General features: G+C 39.0%; 1 protein-coding gene across 1 annotated transcript in view; it reads left to right on the forward strand.

Annotated features, from left to right (window-relative positions):
• LOC122801281 (thyroglobulin-like) overlaps nt 1–21,679 on the forward strand; it is a 97,580-nt gene that overhangs the window by 69,531 nt on the left and 6,370 nt on the right. The window contains exons 6-7 of the mRNA XM_044070828.1: nt 3,543–3,737; nt 20,643–20,843. Coding sequence (XP_043926763.1) covers nt 3,543–3,737; nt 20,643–20,843 — 396 coding nt within the window. The remainder of the gene's footprint in view (nt 1–3,542; nt 3,738–20,642; nt 20,844–21,679) is intronic.

Below are 21,679 nucleotides of genomic sequence, written 5' to 3' on the forward strand. Positions count from 1 at the left end.
TTTAAGCTGTGTTTGGTTCTCTTTCATTTGTCTGAAGAAGTTTAGCTATATGTGCTGAACGAAAAGCTTATTGGAATAAACTGTCGTGCTTTACATGAATACATTGCTTTGAGTCAACTCCTTGCGCTCCAGTGGAGTATTTTTGTTTTTAATAGCTTTGGGATGTACCTTAGATATGACAACAGTGGCATCATTTGATAGTTGTACCCCATCCTGTGAAATAGAAATGCTGAACATAGTCAAGTCATGATTCATATGCAAAAATCCACTCCTTTGTGCAATAAGAGAAAAATTCTCTCTCAGCAATTAATAAAGTTAACATGGGCCAAGTCTATGCAACAGATGCAGTCTTGTGGTCTGGATAGTGATCCCAGAAGTGATGGAAAGAAAACTCTTCCCTCAACCTTCCTAGAGTATTCCAACCTCCAGCTTGGGGTGCATGCCTTTTATGCAAAATAAACAAAGACATTCTTATAATATATCCCACACTTAGTAGTATTCCAAGGAAGTGTTAAGATTTATCCCATGCTACTATACCCAAACTTATTTTATGTTTGAAATGTCCTCATGGCTGTATTATTCTACTTTTTCAATGTCCTCTGGTGTTATATCTGGGGTAATAAAATAATTTCCTCTTCTTCCTTTGGTAATGCTTGCAGAAAGGAAAACCTGTTGCAAAGAAAGAAGGGGGACCAGTAGTATGATTTCTGGAAGAAAGTAAAGAAGCAACTGGCTGTTGAAAATCTTGTGGTCAAAGTATTTTCCCTGCAGGTGATTCCAGCTGGTGAGGATGTATTTCCACTCTCCGCACTTCTCTTATCCCTTTTGGCTTGGGAAACATCTATAACACAGATTTTAGTCCATGACAAGGAAGTCCTGTGCTGTGCTGTTAAGGAGTCAACAAAAGCATTAGTGTCTTCTGGGTTGCCACAGAGTGTTTGCTGGCCCAGAGCTGACACCAGTAAAGTAGATGGAACACATAATTGGTAAGGGCATCCCACCTCTTTCAACTTATGAATAACAGGCACCGTAGTTTTCTGTTTCACAAACAAAGCATTACAATAATCTGGGTCCAGCCTTACAACGGAGCCTGCAATAAGAAAATTAGATCCCAGCTCTCTCAACTACTTAAAATCATTCCCCTGTCATTACAGTCTAAACATATATTATGAAGTATGTAGGAAGAACATAGGATTTAGACCTACTTGAGATTCTGTAAAGCACAAAAACCAGCACGATAGTAGGTATTATATAAGCCACAAGAATGGGGAGATGGGGAGGCCAGCGATATAAAAAAGTGGTTACTTTATTAAAACAAACAAAAAAAATGTATATCTCAGATTTCTAGTGCCTCAGCTGTAACAAGCCTTTTACAGAGTATAACCCCACTTCTACCAAACAATCCTTAAATATACCCTTTCCAAACCAATTGAATAATTAATTAATAATTAATTAAATACATTTAGAGACCCATTCACAAAAAAACATTTCCAATTGCTTTCCCTGTTTAAACCTATAGGAAAAAGAGTATTGCACTGTAAAATAAAAATTGATTATCCACTGATTTTTTTATATCATGTAACATTATTTTTTCATCTGGTACTTGTTAAAAAATTGTTGCTTGCAACCCAGATGGATATATTTGAGATTTTGTTTGCTTATTCAATAACTGGGGGGCAGTTTCAGTTTTAACATTTTAACTAACTCCCTTCTTTTAAAGTAAACAAGAGGTCTCCTTTTCTTACCTTCTGGAAGCCCAATGACATGAAAATTGATCTGCCTGCTTCTAATTTCCAAACTGACAAAATTAAGCACCAGTTGGTAAAATCAAGTTTCTAGGTACAAAATTTGGGGTAGTATGTGATGGAATTAAGTCAGTATGTCTCTCCAGTTCTTGCTGCTGGTTATTCAACTACTCCAAAAATTTCATCATAACAGCCTTGTGCTTACTGCTAGCTTCTTTTAGTTGGGCAGTATATTTAACACTGTCTGTATGAGTGACATTTAGTTTATCAAGACTGCCTTTACTTCAGCAGATGAGGACGCACAACCCACTGTCTCATCTACCATCATACCAGCCCTGGCACAGTCATGTGGGTTCAGTGTAAAAATCCAACTGCTCAAATGGCTATTGCTGACACTGTATAATATACTAAGATTCTAAAAAGACTATAATGAAAAAAAACTATATAAGATACTGTAAAAAATAAATAAAATAGGATGTTATATCTATAAAGGCTGGGTGGTTTGGCACTACCTTAGAAAGGGTCCATCTCTGTGGACAATCCCAAGACCACCCCCAGCTATTCTGATGTTCTTTGTGTTATCAGTCAGACAGTATATTAACCAAATATTTTTCAGAAAGACTAATGTATATTAGTCTGCAACGGATCTTAACTGTATTTTGAAAAATGCATGAACATAGTTATATGACAAGATTAAATCTATTGTGGGTGATAAACCAAGTTATACCTTTAAAAATAATATGTCCCTCAAGAGACAACTTTGTTATAAATCTTCTTTTAAACCAGCATTGTTTTCTGAATGGAAAGGTACATATCCATGCAGAAGCTATAAAGTCTGTAGTTACATTTCTAATAAGATGGAGTTTAAGTATCCGTCTTGTGATGTGCTGTTTAAACCTAATTTCTGTGCTGATTGTAAGTCACATGGCTTGATTTATTAAGCTAGATGTAAACAGTGTACCTCATTTTATGTGGGGAAAACTGTTAGAATGCTTAAGGAACACATTCTTCAGCATTTAGGCAATATTAGATGGAAAAACTTTCTTAATGCCTTAGCCAAGCATATCTCTGTCTGTCCTGGTCATGGCTTTGGTTTTATAGTGTTGCAACTTGTGTTTATTAACAAAAGGCAAGGGGATTTTAATAATATACTTGAAACAGCAGAAACTAGATGGATTGTTAGATTGCAGGCGGATAACCCACCTGGGATTAATGCTTCTGTTCCTTTAAAACCATTGTTAAAAAAGGCAGTATACATCAGTGATTAATTCAATGTGTTGATTGGCTGTTTGCCTTTGTATCTTACTATTTAATGGCTTTTATTTATTTTATTTTGTGGATCTGAAGAAGTGCTTCATGTGTGAAAGTGCTTAACCTATATTAAAGCTTTTTATCTGACAGCCTTGGGGGATGCTTGGTTTGTTCGTATTATATTATCCATTTTTTTTTTATTTATATTCTATTTATTTATTTACTCTTCATTACCCAGGATGGTTCACTAGACCAATGTCCTCTTCTCTGAGGAGACCTGAAGTAGTATTCATACCGATTATCTATTTGAGAGTTGTATTTTGTTATAAAGTCATGTGTGTAAAAATGTATGCGTGAACAGAAAAAGTAGATAAATTGAGCCACATACACGTGATGAGAATCTTGTGAGATCTTAGAGATAGGTCATATGGTATAATATTTAAATCACTGTACCACTGTTGTATATAGGCTTTTGAACTAATGCTTAGAAAATCGTATTTTTACTCCTGAGTTACAGATTGAAATACACCCACATTTTCTTAACAGAGCACACTCAGACAAAGTGTCAGAAGGAAGCATCAAGGTTAACCCCAATGCCAGGAGCCTTCATTCCACAATGTGATGAAAAGGGTGCTTATCTTCCTATGCAGTGCAATCATAGCACTGGGCACTGCTGGTGTGTTGGTCGACGAGGAAAAAAGTTTGTAGAGACAGAACAGTTTGGAGAAGTTAGCTGTGAAGGTAAGACTTCTTTTGTTTTCCTTCAAGAATTTTTAGAAAGACAAAAAAACACATATATATTTTTAAAGTGTGCACTCTATCAGTATACATTGAACAGTGCATGTTACAGGTAGGTTATAATCACCAGCTTTTTCATGCAAAACTACAAACTAAAGTGAACAAGAGCACTCTGCATTAAGGGTAGCTTTGCTATATTGAAAATACACTTCTTAGTCTATAAGGCAGTCGGATGAAAACATTTTCCTCAAAAATCATCCTGCACAAAAGTAGTGGAACTGACAGTTTGAAACAAAAACTTTTTTCTGCAGGGAGGCAAGTCTGTACATACTAAAGTGGTGAGATCTGAACTATATGTACCCCACAATAAAATAATGACATTTGATGTTGCTGCACCGTAGAGCAGGGGCAAAGCCAGATCATAAAAGTGTTATTTTGGCAAAAGTACATTTCTTCCAAGTGCAAATCTTCAAGCAGCTGACATTTCCACTTCTGAAAAGACACTGCAGTCGTACTTCGAGAGGTACAATGACTTGAAGCTTCGACATTATCCACACTGGGACATACGCAGCCACACTTTCTACCAAACTGACTTGGCATGGCATGTATTTGGAGACAAGCTCCTCAAAGCAGATTCTCAATGAGCTATGTCTTGTTATAAGGAATATCCCAAATGGAGAAATTACTAAGCATAAATATACTAACATCTCTACTGTATTTGTGGCAGGCATACCTCTCAACCATACTGAATTCCTTGGAATGTCCCTGTTTTGAGGTTAAAATAATGGGATGCCACGAATTCCCGAGTGGCCACTTCAAATCATGATTTTTTTCGTTATTTACACTTTTTTCATTGATGGTGACGTCATTGCACATCACCAGCGTATCCCACATCTTTAAGATGGGCTCAGCATTTCACAATGTCTGCTGTGTGGCTTGGTTGAAACCATCTAGCTGCTGTGAGTGAGCACTTTAGGTCTGCTCTTGGAATGTTTACAACATCAACTTATTATTTTTTCTATCTGTTGAAGTGTATCTATGAATCAACTGTACTGATGACAAATTTCTGGCAGACATGCACCAAACTGCAAAGACATAACTCGAACTAACTGCCTATGATATTACAGAATGTCCTTGATTTTGCTCATATTGTTTTTTTTCTCTTGCTCTTCTAATTTATTTTTTATTTACATACACTAAAACCAAACATCAAAGTTTCATAGGTATTATTGTTCATAAAATGCATGCTGGTTCAGTCAGTGTATTAACGCACCAACACTCTCCATCTCCAAGTGACCAGAAGAGTATATTTTGTCAGCCGATTTCTAGCAAACTGTATTACAAGTCTTATTTATTGTTGATGAAGAACAAATGGCTATCCTTAATAAATAACTGCTTAAGCAAAGCAACCGGTTGATGTACTGCAACACCTCACTGCATCAGAAATCCCAGAAAGAATCGATGGGGAATCAAAACTTAAAAGGTGGAATGGAAACTCAAACTTACAGCTGAAACTGGCAGCAATTAACAAAAAGGTGGGATTCCGCTGGTGAGGACTATATAAAGGAGTTATGGATGACCATTACTAAAAAGAAGAGCACCTTTATGAAACAAGAAACTCTGCACTGTCTGAAACTGTTCCAGAAGAGTTTAGGTGATATTGTCGACAGGGAAAAGGGTAAGCTTGTTTGGTGTTTGAATATGTATGTGTGTATCTGTGTGTGTGTGTGTGTGTGTGTGTGTGTGTGTGTGTGTGTGTGTGTGTGTGTGTGTGTGTGTGTGTAGGTGTGTAAAAATGCCTAAAATTAACTTTCATAGCCTTGCCCTTTACTGGCAAAAGCAAATGGGTCCTAATTTCAAAAACAATTTTTTCATTGTTATTCTTAGAAAGTCAAGTTCTGAAACAGTCTGTGTTTAAGCCATGAAATGACAGTCGAGCATTACATTGTCATTCATTACACTCAGCGGAAAAGAAGAACAGCACCTCCATCTCCCCTGAGCTTTTTGGCTTAGTTGTTCAAATTACAGTTTTCTCTCCACACACAAGTATATAATTAATATGAAACTTCACCGTATATTAGTCTTTGACCAAGAAGAATTAAAAATGTGAACTACAGCCTTTAAGCAGTTTGTAAAAAACTTTATTTAAATGATCTTACAAACTGCTTAAAGGCTGAAGTTTGCATTTTTAATTCTTTTTTTGGTCAAAGACTAATAATGCAGCTATTCAACAAGCTATAAAGCAACCATGTAGATTCCGTGCATGTGTTCACCATGAATACCAAAACATTTGGAATACGGCCATGGAAAGAAGTATACATGGACAGAATAAAAAGTAAAATGTGTGAGATTTGTTCAGAAATGGCATTAATATGTGACAGTAGGCTGGATGTAACAAAAGGAGAGTTACAATAGCAACATAAAAACTCGTTTGTGCAATAACACAAATGCAGCTCTGCTCCCACACCCCCAAATGAACAGTACACTTGTAAGTAATGCAGGCAGATAATAGTGTAAAAGTGTGTGCTAATGAAAATAAATATAAAGAACATTAAACAGATAATTCATAATTACATGCCAGCATATGCAATATGTAGCTGACGAAATGCAGGCATATCATCTAAAAATCAATACTTCTCTGTGCAGGTATATTCCAAAGTAATATCCTGTCTTCTGTGTTCAACACATAAACAATTTAGCTCCCCTTCAGTTTCCCTAGTTACACGGTTTCCTTCTGGTGCAGATTCAGTGCTGTCAGCATGGTGAAGATGCACATGACGTGTGAACTCATTAGAATAGCTGAATTCCAAATTCTTGGCTCTGTGTATCAGATGTAAACATAGTGCAGGCACTCCCTCACTGTATGGATGGCAACTGTGAATGCCTACATTAGGTGGGTATGTCAGGCTAGAATTGCAAAGTGTTAAATGTATGTCTATCAAAGCTGGAAATGCAAGTATGCAGCACACAATTCACAGGTTCTGTTTCATTAACATCCAACCTCTTCTTCATTGGTATGCAAATTGTGTTTTCTCTGTTATTTTTTTATTATTATTTTATTATTTTTTGCTATAGCTTGTATAATGGGGTGCTTAGTGCAATCGTTGGTAATGAAGGAATGACTGGAAGGTTTGTGCTTATCTTGTTTGCATGGCATTGCATGAAGGGAAAAAGGGGGACCTTAAAAATGACTAGTACATAAGGGATTGTCATGTAACTATTCCAGTGGCAGCATTGTTAAATTATGGCAGTTAGTATTGAGTCTATGGTATACACTTGCTACTTAAAAGATTCTGTACCAACAGGTGTTAATGCAGTGATACATTCCTTTTTGGGGCCAGATGGTACTGGGTTGGAATACAGCTGTATCTAATACTTTTAATTACTTTTGCTTTACCGTTGGTGCTTGCTGATGTGTGAGGTGCACCATTGTGCAAAAATGTATTAAAGAAAAGAAATGGGGAAGACAGGACAGGAGTGAAATAGGGATGCCAAAGTCTGACAGCTAGTATTGAGTCTGTGGAATACGCCTGCTACTTCACTGACTCTGTGGTGGCACATATTAATGTAGCTAATGCAGTAATCCATTCCTTTTTGGGTCCAGATGTTAATGGGGTTCAATACAACTGAATTGAACAGTTTTTAAGTACTTTCATAGTACTGTTGCTGCATGTTAATGTGTGGTGTGCACCATCATGCAATAATTAATTAAAGAAAAGAAGTGGAGAAGATAGGACAGTGGTGAAATTGTGAGAAAACAGGGTGAAAAACAAATAGAAAGTAATACAGGAATATGCATTAGTTAGATAGGAAAGAATCATAGATATCCATTTTTCAATAGTAAACACTGATAACATATGCAGAATATTAGCTGAATTTGGACTTTTACCTCTAGAGAGAGGGGCGACCAGAACACCTCAAAAATTTAGGGTAATGCTACTCAATGCTAGAAGTCTAAACCTCAAAATTCACTCACTCGAGGCACTCCTTAAAATGGAGAACATCGATGTCTGTGCAGTGACTGAGAGCTGGTTCAAGGCTCCAGAGAGCACCCCTGCATTACCAGGCTATAACTCATACCATACCTTTCGGCCATGTAACCTGGACCGGAACACTAAAGGCGGAGGTGTGTCCATATTCATTAAGGATACCCACACCTCCAGGCTAGTTGCTCAGCATAATGCATCTGAGATTATCCAAGTGCAACTAACTCTGGGCAAAATTGCAATCCAACTTGTAGCTTGCTACAGATCACCCACCATGCCCCATGACTCCCACTCCTCTTTTCTTGATATACTGGAAAATATTAGGGTTCAACCAAACACCCTAATAATAGACAATTTCAACTACACCACCATTAACTGGGAAAACTACTCATGTAACAACTCCTTTTCTCAATGCTTTCTGGAATTCAAAAATTCCAGTGCCCTGGATCAACATATTCACACCCCCACCAGGGACAAAAATATCCTAGACCTAGTCATTACAAACATGAGTGACCGATGTTCCACACCTGAAGTCAACTTCTCGTTGGTCAGATCCGACCATAAGCTAATCACCCTAGATATCCACACCCCCCACCCCCTATTAAGGAAACCACTGTAAAATATTTCTCCAAAGCTAACTTCATGCTTCTTAAGACAGAAGTGGTGAACTTCATGACACCCATGCAGAAGGACAATGCAGTTACGACTGCTGAATCCTTCATAAATGCACTCTATACACAATTACATGAGTGTATGGATCATGCTATTCCTAACAGAACCAAGATGCTATCCTCCAAAAAAAGGAAGCCAATCTGGTCGTCCCCTGCAATAAACAAACTCTACAGCAGAAGGAAGAAACTGTTACAAAAGAGAGTGAAATCCCACGAGTGGAGGGAACACCCTGGTCAGCCTCAGTCAGAAGCTGATATCCCTCATAAAATCCTCCAAAGCTAGCTATAAAAACAAAATCACCACTGATTCAAAGGACAACCATAAAGCATTCTATAGCTATGTCAAGAATCTCAATGGCAACACCCAGATCTGCTGTGACTTACAGCACAATGGCACAAAAATTATAGAACCAACTGATATTGACAACATCCTGGCAGATAAGCTCAGTGCTAACTTTACCCCGCTCTGAATGCAGACTCCCTGTAATCACAACTACACAGGTAAAAACTGCACTCTCTAAAGCCAAGAACACTGCATCCATGGGACTGGACAACATCCCAGGTTGCATTCTACATGAACTTCAGAAGGAACTGGCTCCCCATCTAAACACCATGTTCAATCATAGCCTCACATCAGGCTTTGTGACAACTGAATGGCGTACAGCAACAGTTATCCCACTCCACAAATGGGGAGCCACCACTGACCCCAGGAGCTATTAGCCTGATGAGCCTGGTCTGTAAGGCCATGGAATGTATCGTCATGGAACTTATAAACAAAGACAATGGTAACCTCCAAACTCTGGACCCCACCCATTTCAGGTTTGTGAAAGGCAGATCATGCTCCCTGAACCTGACTGACGTCTTTGAAGCAGTCACCAAAGCTGTAGAAGAGAGTAAGGTGGTTCGCACAGCTTATCTTGACCTTGCTAAGGCTTTTGACACCATCCCCCATTCTGAAATCATAGATAAACTCACTAAATCAGGTATAAATCCCTACATCACATGATGGATCACCAACCGGCTCCTTGACAGAACCCACACTGTAAAAGTTACAGACTCCAAATCTGACTTCAAACCAGTGAGAAGTGGAGTACCATAGGTTTCAGTTCTAGGCCCTCTCCTGTTTGGTATCTACTTCTCTGAATTACAGGCTAACACTGAAGGTCTTTGACTAATGAAGTCTGAAGATGACTGCAAACTAGGAACCATAGCCGAGTCCCCAAACGATGTGGACATCCTACGGAAGGGCCACACAGAGACAGACACCTGGGGCCAGAGCCATGGCCTCAAGCTCAATGCCAAATCTGCATTGTCATCCCCTTTGGTAAAATCTCTGTACCCATGAACTACCATATAGGCAGTAGTCTGCTAAATGCCAAATGTGTGATAAGAGACCTTGGGACCCAGGTGAACAATAGTCTCTCCTTTGATAATCACATCACCAATAGTCAGGAAATCCTTCTATGTGGCACACCTCATCATGAAAGGGTTCTCATCCAGGAAAAAAAAGGTCATTGTTCCCCTCTACTCATCACACATTTGGCCCATTATTGAGTTAACACCCCTTTTGGAATGTACCTCACAAGACATCTGCAAAAGCTGGAAAGGCCACAAAGGTATCTCACCAAGAGGATTACCAGCCTCAAACAGTTGACCTATGCTGACTGGCTCAAAAAAAACTCCAGCTTTCCTCCATAGCATATTGCCTATTCCGAGATGATCTCTGCCTAACATACAATGCTATGTCAAACCCAGAGCTGTTGGATATGCTACACCTAAAGAAATCCCAATCCCTCTGAGCTACACGCTCTAGGGACCTAAACCTTGTCACCACTATAAACAGAACATGCTGGAGGGATAGATTCCTGTCCCAGGGACTTCCCATGCTCCTGAGCAAACTACTCATCTATGTCAAGCAGAGTTCCTCATTAGCACTCTTCAAGAAAAATCTTGATGAGTGGATGGGAAATAGGATCACTTCTGTGCCTTTGCTCAATAGGGGCTCAAGAAAATAACCTTCTTGGGTGGTGAAAGCCAGGGAACCTTGTTGGCTAGGCTTACGTAGGCCCTCAGACAGATAGCGTAGTATCTACCAATGAACCTATGAACCTATGTTGTATAGCCCATTTGACTGAATCAAGTGTGTCAAGAAGACACATGTGAACTGGAGAGCTATGTATGGAACGATTTTTTTTTTGCAGGGCAGGTGCCCATTTTTTTTTTTTTTGAGAGAGTAATGTTGTGGAAGGGATGCAGGTATATCTGGGTCTGGTACGTTAGGTAGGTGAGGAAATAACTGCAGACAGATAAGACAAACAAGACAACACAGGGACAATGACAGACACAACAGGTTGATGGACACCATGGATGGTGTGAGCGAGGGGACATCCAGGACCTACGGACATCAGGCTGGATGACAATGAGAATCAAGTCCTCACCTACAGGACTGTCATCACTGTCAACTCACTCCACCACTGACTGGACCGCTTAACTTCTCCTTCTCCTCCTGCTGGTCCTACATAAAATGAGGGAGAGAAGCCCCTCCATCCTGTGTAGGTGTGCACCAACAGTGTGGAGCACGACCCGACACACCATCCCTGGCAGTTCAGTGTTGGTGATAAACTTACCACCCCTGCCATTGCACCCAGAGGGAATCACTGGCCTATCATCCAAGGCAGAAGTACCTGAGGGGGCAGGTAATGAAGGGGCAGCACAGGTGGTGCTGCCAAGTCATCTGCCAGACATGCTGGGCAATGTTGCCAGGGCCAGTGAAGGGGGGCAGGTTGATCCTGTGAGGCATGGTACACATAGAGGACATGGAGACATGTTAACAGCTCATAATAACATAAACCAACAGCAACAGCAAAAAGGGACAATTGTTGGGGTAACAGAAAAAAAAGAGATAATATTAGTACCTTCATGTGTAACATACAATGTATTAATACAATTATTTGACTCTGTTATCTTAACCTTTACTTTTAAGACTACCGGCTCCTAACAGATGCTCACTATACTACAGATAGCAGCAAGTACTCCTTTGCGTGTGCATATGTGGTACATATGAATGCTCCAATTATACAGATTACAGTTTACAGCAGGGCATCTTTGCCACTGGCATAGAGCTTCCAATTTAAACCTGTAAGTTACACATAATTGAAGAATAAGCAGTTATTGTATAGTTGGGATGTGTGGTATTTGAACCCACCACCTCTGACTAAACTCTACCATTATACTCTTAGTTTGTGCTACAGACTAATGTATGCATACCTGCTTTTACAGTTGGAATATGCATGTTCAATTTGATATAAAATACCAAACTAGCAACCTTTGTTTGTGCTACAAACTAATGCATGCATACTTGCTTTTACAATTGAGATATGCATGCTGAATTTGATACAACTGTATAAAATACCCAGAAAGCTGTCTTTAAAATTTAATGCTACAATAACACTACTCTTCTGCTGCATACATACCACAAGCCTCCCTCATCCTCACCAATCTTGTGGCATGGATTCTAACATTGCACTCCTTCTCCATAGCAACTGTGGAAAAAAACAGAACAGAATAGAATACCATTATGAATATCAGGCTTGCCTATATTCAGCTTTTAAGCTTTACGAGTGCTCTCTGTAGTTGATACTTACATATCTGTGGGATGTCCACTATCCAAAATTCTTCAAATCAAGCATCAAGAGTACCCCTCTTCCTCCTCTGGAGGTCATTGTAGTGCTGCTTACATTGTTCACCAGTGCAGGGGATACCAGTGGCACTGGTCACAGTCCTGGCCAAACCGTCCCAAGCCTCTGAGTTATATTGGGACCTGGAATAGTCTCCCTGCAGCAACCTGGAACTGTGGTGTGTCACTAATAGTCCAACCAAAATCTTGGACTCCTGGACACCCCATCTCTGAGCCCTAAATCTCACATCATCTCCAGGAATGCCTGCTATGTCTTTCACAGATCAGGAGTAATGGAGACTGATGGTTTCACACCAGTTCCAGTTATCATTATTTCTGGGAGTATGCACACTGTTTGAAATTGTTGAGCGCCATCTTGCAAACGCAGTACACTAGGGTAAGTAGTGCACAACAGTGGCAAGCAATGCAATTTCAAGGTTATTTGATGTACAGGCAGCTGTGTAACTGTGTTAGTCAAATGTGAAGGCCATGCCAGTCCATAGAGCAGAAATATACTTACAGGAACTCAGTACACATTATACCTATAGTCATATGTTTGATAATAAATGTGATAATATATAGATAAATAAATACATAACTGACACAATACTAGTGCCACAGCCCTCATATGTATAATTAATATCAGCTACACTATTTCAAGTGTTATAAGTGAGAGTAACAGTAAAAGTGCATGGAATATTCTGTATTTAAACCCAGGACTATGTGTATGGCAGTCCTACACTTACACTTGTTGCCACAACAAGGTTAAGAAAACAGTTGTCTATGTTGCAGTTCATTGCTATAAACTGCAATGTCACAACAGTAAAATAAAGGTTGTACACCCTGCACTAGGACCCAAGACCATCTGTACTCCAGCTGTACAGGTATACCTGCTGTCACAGGATTAGTTACATGATATTGCCTATTTTACTATTCATTCTTAAGGTCTCACTGTTAACTGCCATGCAACATCACTTATCAGGTTTGCAAGATGCCCAATAATATTAATTGAATGCATCCCATTTCTATTTTGGCAGTCCGGGTCCTGTCTACTCCTCAGCTTCAGTTTGCACACTGCTTAACATCGCTCACAGCAGATAAACACAGCCAAACCTGATATTCATTTCATTCATTTTTCTGTATTTCCTGTGTTTGCACTGAGCAGTTCAGTGAGCAAACACTTGAAAAGAAAAAAAGAGAGAGAGAGAGAGAGAGAGAGAGAGAGAGACAGACAGAAAAGGATTCAAACCCAGAAACAATCTGGTTCCAAAAGGGAAAGTATCAATGCATTAAGACATGCTGCCATAGAGCCAGTTAAGTGGAGATGTGTTTCACAGACTCAGTAGTATCTGTCAGACTTTAGCAATGCAGCCCACTTTGTGTACTTCTATGCAGTGTGCAAACAGGTGTATCTTGCATGCATATTCCTAAATGTACTTAATTCCCATGCACCACCTTGAACTATAAGAATCAAATCCAAATCCGCATCATGGTTAACTAGGGAAACCAAAAAACTTATGCAACAGAGAGATAAATGCTGGAAATTATCTCAGCACAATAAACAACCAGAGACCCTAATTCAATATAAGCAACTCTGCAACCTTACTAAAAGACATATATCCAAAGACAAAAAATCCTATTTTATGACTCTCCAAGCCAACCACTCTAAAAACCCCCAAAAATTCTGGAAGTCCATTAATTCACTTCTCAACCCAGGCACTAAAAATAATCCCTGCCCTGACACTACCAAGTCCGACCCAGAAATTGCCACTCTTTTCAACTACTCCTTTATAAATTCTATAGCTGAACTAAATAACTCCTTTCCTATTAACCCATCCTCACAGTTCAGTCACTCTACCCCAGCCTCCAAACCCAACGATCCCCCCACTTTTCAACTCAATCCAGTCTCTACCTCATATATAAAAAAACTTCTCAGCAAACTGAAACCTTGCTCTAATGCCCCAGATAACATTCCATCTAAATTTTTACAAATTGCCACAGATTGAATTGCCCTCCCCATTAGCATCCTAATCAACAGATCCATACAGGAATCATACATCCCCAAGCTGTGGCATGCTGCCTTTATACACCCTCTCCATAAAGGAGTTATACATAACAATACCTCAAACTTTCGCCCCATAGACATCCTCTCCCCAATTTCTAAAATACTGGAAAATGCGTTCACATTCAGCTAATGCTTTTCCTTACTGAAAACCACCTCCTCTCTCACACCCAACATGGTTTCCGTCCTGGGCATAGCACTATAACTGCTCTACTTTCATTCCTTGATATAGTCAATCGTGCCCGTGACACTGGCAAAATAGTATCAACAGTCCTACTAGATCTCTCTAAGGCTTTTGACACTGTCTCCCATTCTCATCTCCTTAGCCACTTAGCTAACCTCAACCTCTCACACAATACACTATCCTGGTTCTCAAGTTACCTTTCCAATAGATCTCAAGCTGTAAAATGGAGGAAAGGCACTTCTAACTTCCTTCCTACCCCCACTGGAGTTCCCCAAGGTTCCATTCTTGGCCCCTTGCTTTTCAATATCTTTATCAACGACTTCCACTCTGCCATCCCAAACACCAAAATCGTACAATACGCTGATGACTCCACTCTAATCTGCTGTGCCACCAACCTCCCTGAACTTCTAGCATACACCCAAACTGCCTTCTCCACCACTGAGAACTGGATGCTCCAAAACCACCTAGCTCTAAATGCTAACAAATCCAAAATACTACTCTCCCCCCCTCAAAATCCTTCCCTCTTGACAAACAGTCCTTCCAAATTAGAAGCCACAACAACTCAACCATAGAAATTGTTCCCTATGCCAAACTCCTTGGGGTCACCATAGATGAAAACCTAAAATTTGACACACATATTCATCTCAACATCAAGAAAACACATCAAAAACTAGGCCTGTTATATAGAAACATCCACTATCTCTCTCCTCCTTCTACACAAACCCTCGCCAGTACTTATCTTCTTCCCTCACTATTGTATGGTGCCCCTCTATTAACCAACTTATCTGCCTCCATCTCCTCAAAAACGGAAAGTTGTTATAATAAAATTTCAAAATTCGCCATCAAAGCCAAACACTCCTCCCACCATTGCTCTGCACTCCACTCACTAAACTGGTTAGAACTTCCCAACCTTCTAGACTACCTCCAACTTACCACTGCCCACAGGCTATTATTTAACCCCTCTAAATGTCCTGCGCTATCCAACATCCTACAACCATACACCCCTAACAGGCCACTTAGATCTGCTCACCTAAATATACTCAGTATCCACAAACCAAAGCGACCTGCCGGGCAGTACCTCCTATCTTTTTCCTTAGCCAAAAAGTGGAACTGTCTCTCTCCTTCTTTACGAATGACAGAAAATTCTGACAACTTCAAAACTCTACTCCATTCCTACTTGTTCTCTAGGTGGAAGTGCAACTGCACTTTCCCCACCTAGACTTTTACTCCACACACACTAACTGTATTTCTATACTATTTCCTACTACCATCAACTTTGTTCCTGGATTTACTTTCTGTCTACTGTTGTCGTGTGTATATATGTATGTATTGTAAATAGTTTGCTCTCCCTTTATTCCCCTCCCTAACATTTATGCTTGTTCTACCACTCTGCCATAACAAGACTCAGACTCTATGTAACCTTTGTAACCAACCATGTCAATATATGACTCATATGTCAATATGTCACTATACGACTCATATGTTATATAAATACTATACCTCTTAATGTCCCTGTTTCACAATCTACCAGTATTCTTATCACTTAGGCTGACTGTTGCATCTATGTATCTGTATCTTTGAACCAAATTTAATTTTATCTTTTGTATTTTTTTGTTTTATCTTTTATATTATTATGTAATGTGGAGCTTTTCTCCCCGGGCCTCCACTGAAAATGGGCTCCTGAGTCCAGTGGACCTCCCCGGTCATCAAACTGAAATAAATAAATAAATAAATAAATATACACTTTGCTAATTGTTATGCAATGGAAAACTGCTTATTATTAAGTATTACTGCTGTTTATTGTCCATTTCTTGTGTATGACATGACATTACATGTGGAAAAATAAAAAAAAAATGTAAATGAACACCCTGTCTCACAGTATGTCACATGTTTACAATAGAGCCATGTCCACTTCCTCCAAAGCACTGCAGCTCAGGTGTCTCAGAACTTTTTCCACACATATACCTGCACTACAGAATAACAAAGGTTCTGTCATATGCCATGCACATCAGTCTGGTAACATGCAGAACTACAACTAATGACCCATAAGCCTAACAAGCCTTATCTGCAAGGCTAGGAAAGGGATCAGCATAGACCTTATCCACAGAGAAATAACTGACCTTCAATACACTTGCGTTAAACCATGTTGTGTTTGTTAAGGACAGATCTTACCTATTGAACCTTGTGGACGTCTTTCATACTGACTCTGAAGACCTAGATGACAGATAGGAGGACATACTGCCTATGTTCAGTTATCCAAGGCCTTTGACAATATCCACCATTCATGTCTCACAGTGAAAATGTCCCATTTGGGAATTAAGCCGTACAGTACTAGCTGGATCAGCAACTGTTTCACCATAAGAACACACACTCAGAGTTAAGACTGAAACTCCACCACTAGCTCACTCACCAGTGGAATACCACAAGGATCTGTGCTAGGACATCAACTGTGTTGAAACTACTTCCCTGAAACACAGCCAGTGGTAGGTGGCCTGCAGTTTACCACATTTGCAGATGACTGTTAACTGAGCACACTCATATAAATTCCTCCAGTGATGGTAACATGACAGAGACAAATGATTGGTGCCAAACTCACAGACTAAAATTTACAGCAAACAATGCCTCATTGTACCCTTTGGTAATGAAGTACCCCTGCTAATTATGATATACATAGCACACCTCTCAGAGCAAACGTAGTGTTGTGAGACTTGTGAGCACATATCTATACTTTCATCACTATGTGACCATAGTGATGAGACACACATTCTGCATTGCGTACATCATGTATATGAACATCATATCGAAGACCAGAGAGTTTTTAGCTCTGTTGTGTTCCACCCTTATCAGGCCATTAATTGAGTACAAGGCTCCCTTCTGTCTGGTCCTCACCAGACAACTGCAGCAACTGGAAAAAAAAATAGAGGTTTATGACAGGGAGATTGCAGGTCCTCCAAACATCACATATATGGAAAGACTACAAGACCTGTCACTGTACTCAGTTTCCTGCAAGCTGCTGAGAGGTGACCTATGCCTGACCAACAGAAAAGTCTCAGACCCTGCACTACTGGAAATGGTGGACATCTGCAAATCAAATGGGACATGAATGACTTAGTAAGGCAAAGGACATATACTTTAGCCCAAGCTGTTGAGCAATACAATTCAAAAAGTAAAGGGCCAAGCACAGATCCCTGTGATTTGTCAATGGTGAAAGCTCTACTGCTACAAGTTGATCACCAACTTTCACATGATGTGTTCTGCCAGTGAGCCAATTGTTTACCCATCAACTGACATAAGGTTTAATCCCAATCCCCAGCTTGGGATTTTCCTTAATGATACCTGTATGTGTGATTGTATCAAAACCCTAGGCCATGACTCAGCACGTATACCTTCCTGATACATTTGAATACACAGTTTAACACACCCTCTGCATGGCCTATGTTCCCATACAAAGGTGTACATCAACATGCATCCACCTGAGTTGGGGGGACAGTACCTGATGCACGCATGTATAAAGACACCCTGACTCTCCTCAAATGTGAGGCAGACCAACATGTCATCATGGACCTCCTCTACATGTACACTAGTAATATTCCAGGTGTATGCAACAGACCTGTGTGAGTTGTTACTGCTACATCAGGTTTGTTACATCTGATAGATATCCTCAAAGAGGTCAGTGAGGGCATGCACGATGACTAAAGTGTCATTGTGTGGAACTTGAACAGGTCAAGGCATTTGACAAAAATCCACACTGAGGTATTCAATCAACACTGTCATATGTGGCCATAAACAGCTATATCACCAAGTGGGTAGACCAGTGTATGACATACGTGGCATATCACTATGTTGAAATGTGTGACATGACATACACTCTGTGTAGGCTGTGCTTGAAGACTACACAGACTTTATTGAATCCTGCAGAATGATTTAAAAATACTATGCAGCCACTAAGAAACTGTCTCTAAGCTCAGTGTATCTATTTTATAGTTTTTAAGCTTGCAAGAAACATTTAATATTTATATCTTCATTCAACCCTGGTTTCTTGTCTGAATTTAGCTTTAAGTGCTATTCAGCATCCTTGCATTCTAAAAAGTTATAATAATTGCCTCTAAAAATATCGCTATATTATCTAATGCAAAAAAGCTGAACTTCATGAAATTCTCACATTCCAAGGAAGGCTTAGCTAAAGCATTACTGAGATTGTGTTTTTAATAGCAGTTACATGCTCATACACTCATTTTGACAATTTCCTTATAGTGATTTCCCACATAATAACTGTCACAAGACTGGCATAGCGCAATGTATATGATCCCTGTAGTGTTACAGCTATATTGACCTCTGGACAAAAATGTTTTATTAAGATTTTTAATATATACAGATGAAGTATCCATCAGATAGCTACAACATTTGTTATTATTACATTTGAATGTTCGTACTAAATTCCCACTTATGTCTTGAATCTTTGGAACTTTCTAACAAAGCTTTAAAATTGTTGCCATCTTTGTATGTGAATATTGATTTATTCCCAAAAACATCTGCCAGATCTTTATTTCATAAAATTATTTTCCAATTTGTGTTGAGAATCTCTCAGATCATGGTCGTGTCACATGCTATGGGTAAAGGAAATGCCCTACTGAAAGAATCACATTCTCAAACTTTTTATTTTAATTCATCACATGTTGAATTATTTGGATCAATTTTCAAAAGTGGCTAAACTTTATCTTGAGACTTGGATGATGTATCAGCTATTATAGTGTCTAAAAAATCACTACTTTACCCACTTTCTACGAATAATTAATTTAGAGCTTGGATATCTGTCCAGCAAACAGCATCATTGCTAGTCATTCTACTTAATCTGATAAAGTGTCCTCTTATTATATTGAGCTTCATAAACACGGGGCGTTGACTATGTTGATGTAAATTATTATTCATACAAGTTTCCTTTCTGTAACTCTAACTCTCAAAATTGTTACTCATGTTATTAGTTTTGATTGTCAAATCAAGAACATTGACTGATGACTATCTGTCATGTAAAGTGAATGTAAGAAAATTTGTTGTCTCATTAAGTTCATTAAAGAAGTGATAGAATTCTTCTGAGCCACTCCAATAAAAGACAGATCATCAGTATAACATTTGTAGAAATGTATCTTGTCAAATAATAATGACTTTTTCAGATAATATTCTTCCCAACTGGCTATCACTAAATTAGAAAAAAACTGGTGTCACTCTGGCAGCCACAGCAACCCCTTTTGTTTGTTGGGAGTATCTTTGTCAAAAAACAAAAAAAATAATGAGCGAACGGTGTTGATAAATATATTACTAAAATATGTAAACTTGGATAGATATGTACTAACATATGCTACTATCATACAACTTTATACTACTTAATATAAAGTTTCCACCATTTCAGATGCCCAAAGAGCAGCAGTTTTTACAGAAAGTTGAGATTCTGCAGGACAGCAAATAACATACATTCATTGCAGAGTTGAGTTTAACTCTGTCACTAAAGCAAAAAAAATATCTGCTGCAAGATTGTAATTGTTTTTTCTCCACATTAGATTTCTGAGACTGCATTTTAAATGATAAGTGAATGTAAATTAAAATATTTTTTGTTTCAAATGAAAGGACATTTGCCTTTTTTATTTTTGTTTTTGCAGGATGCAACTGAAAAATAAGGGTATCTTGCAAAAAGAGATACCACTGTTTACTCATAATTTCTGGAGCTTTGTATAATTTGTATAGCTATGTGAATTGAACTAATGTATTTTACTTGAACTGTGGTTTGATGGTTATGAGAAAATATACCACATAAATGCACACATCAACTCTCATGCTCATCCAGTCAATCACACCCCCTAAACACACACACACACACACACACACACACACACACACACACACACACACACACACACACACACACACACACACACACACACTGGTTGGTACAGAGAGCTTACTGCAGAAAACTTAATAGTTTACTGGCTAACTTTGCAGTAGCTCCACATTTTAACATTTTCATAGTCTATAGTAGAAAAATATTGGCCTGCACCACAGCAGAAATGTTTTCGCATGCACGAAAAGTGAAACTTCTGTATTCATTGTTCATTCCTATTTTACTGCATTTCCATTGGACTTGCCTGTGTACAGCAACCAGCACAAAGAAAATAATGGGATAATGACAGATGCTGCCTAGACTTGAGGCTGTAGAATATATTTTAATTAAGCTGCAGGGATTTCTAATTTTATAAAGAGCACAATATCAAAATTAGTCTCTTAACATGTTCACTTTGGATTGCAATAATTCATTATTTGCCTCTTTGCATTGAAAGGAGTTGGCAATATCACAAAGTGTGAAAAAGAAGCAGAAAGAATACAAGTTGGACTTTTGGGTGTATACAAACCACAATGCAATGAACATGGACACTATGAACCAATACAGTGCCACAGTAGCACAGGGTACTGCTGGTGTGTGACACAGAATGGCACAAAAATCCCTGGAACTGAGATACGTGGAACACCAAAGTGTGATGGTAAGAAAAAAATATTATTAAATGTACCTAATGCAGTAAACAGTCTTGGTAGTATTCATGGATAAGAAGTATGTAGATGATCCATTGTATAATTATTCAGTTTTATGTGGTCTTTTGTATTTTATTGTTGTTTAGTTTTCTGCTCTCTTTCTACTTGGAGAAAGAACTTTTGGGTTTCACCATATGTTGAACATCTGGCAGTCTTAGTATAATTTCCACATATTAATGGTGCAGTACCTTCTGCCTTTTAGCAGGGCTTAGTTAAAGACAGACTGTTATTTATATTTATGGTGTAAATACATGAATAAAAATGAGAGAAACAGTTTTAAAATAAGGCTTCATGAAGCTGGGGACAATCATGTATGGCAATGAGATGTATAGTGATGTCTCACTCTGTCACAGACAGACGGACACACGCAAACACACACATACTCACAAGTTCACACACACACACACACACACACACACACACACACACACACACACACACACACACACACACACACACACACACACACACACACACACACACACATGAACCCATGCACATATGCACATATTCACTTGTGCACACATACATACATGCATAACTGCACTCAATCATGTGCATGCACACATACACGGAAAGCCATAAACACACCATCACCTTTACACAAAAAGACACGCACACACTTACTCATGTGTGTGTGTGTGTGTGTGTGTGTGTATGCACGCTTGTGCACAAACACACACACACACACACATATGCAGAGACTCAAACAAACACATGCATAGATACACATGCAGACTCACAAAGACACATGCACATACACACACACACACACACACACACACAC

The sequence above is a fragment of the Protopterus annectens genome, chromosome 4.part1, assembly GCF_019279795.1.
Source record: "Protopterus annectens isolate FY-2018-M chromosome 4.part1, PAN1.0, whole genome shotgun sequence".
NCBI lineage: Eukaryota > Metazoa > Chordata > Ceratodontiformes > Protopteridae > Protopterus > Protopterus annectens.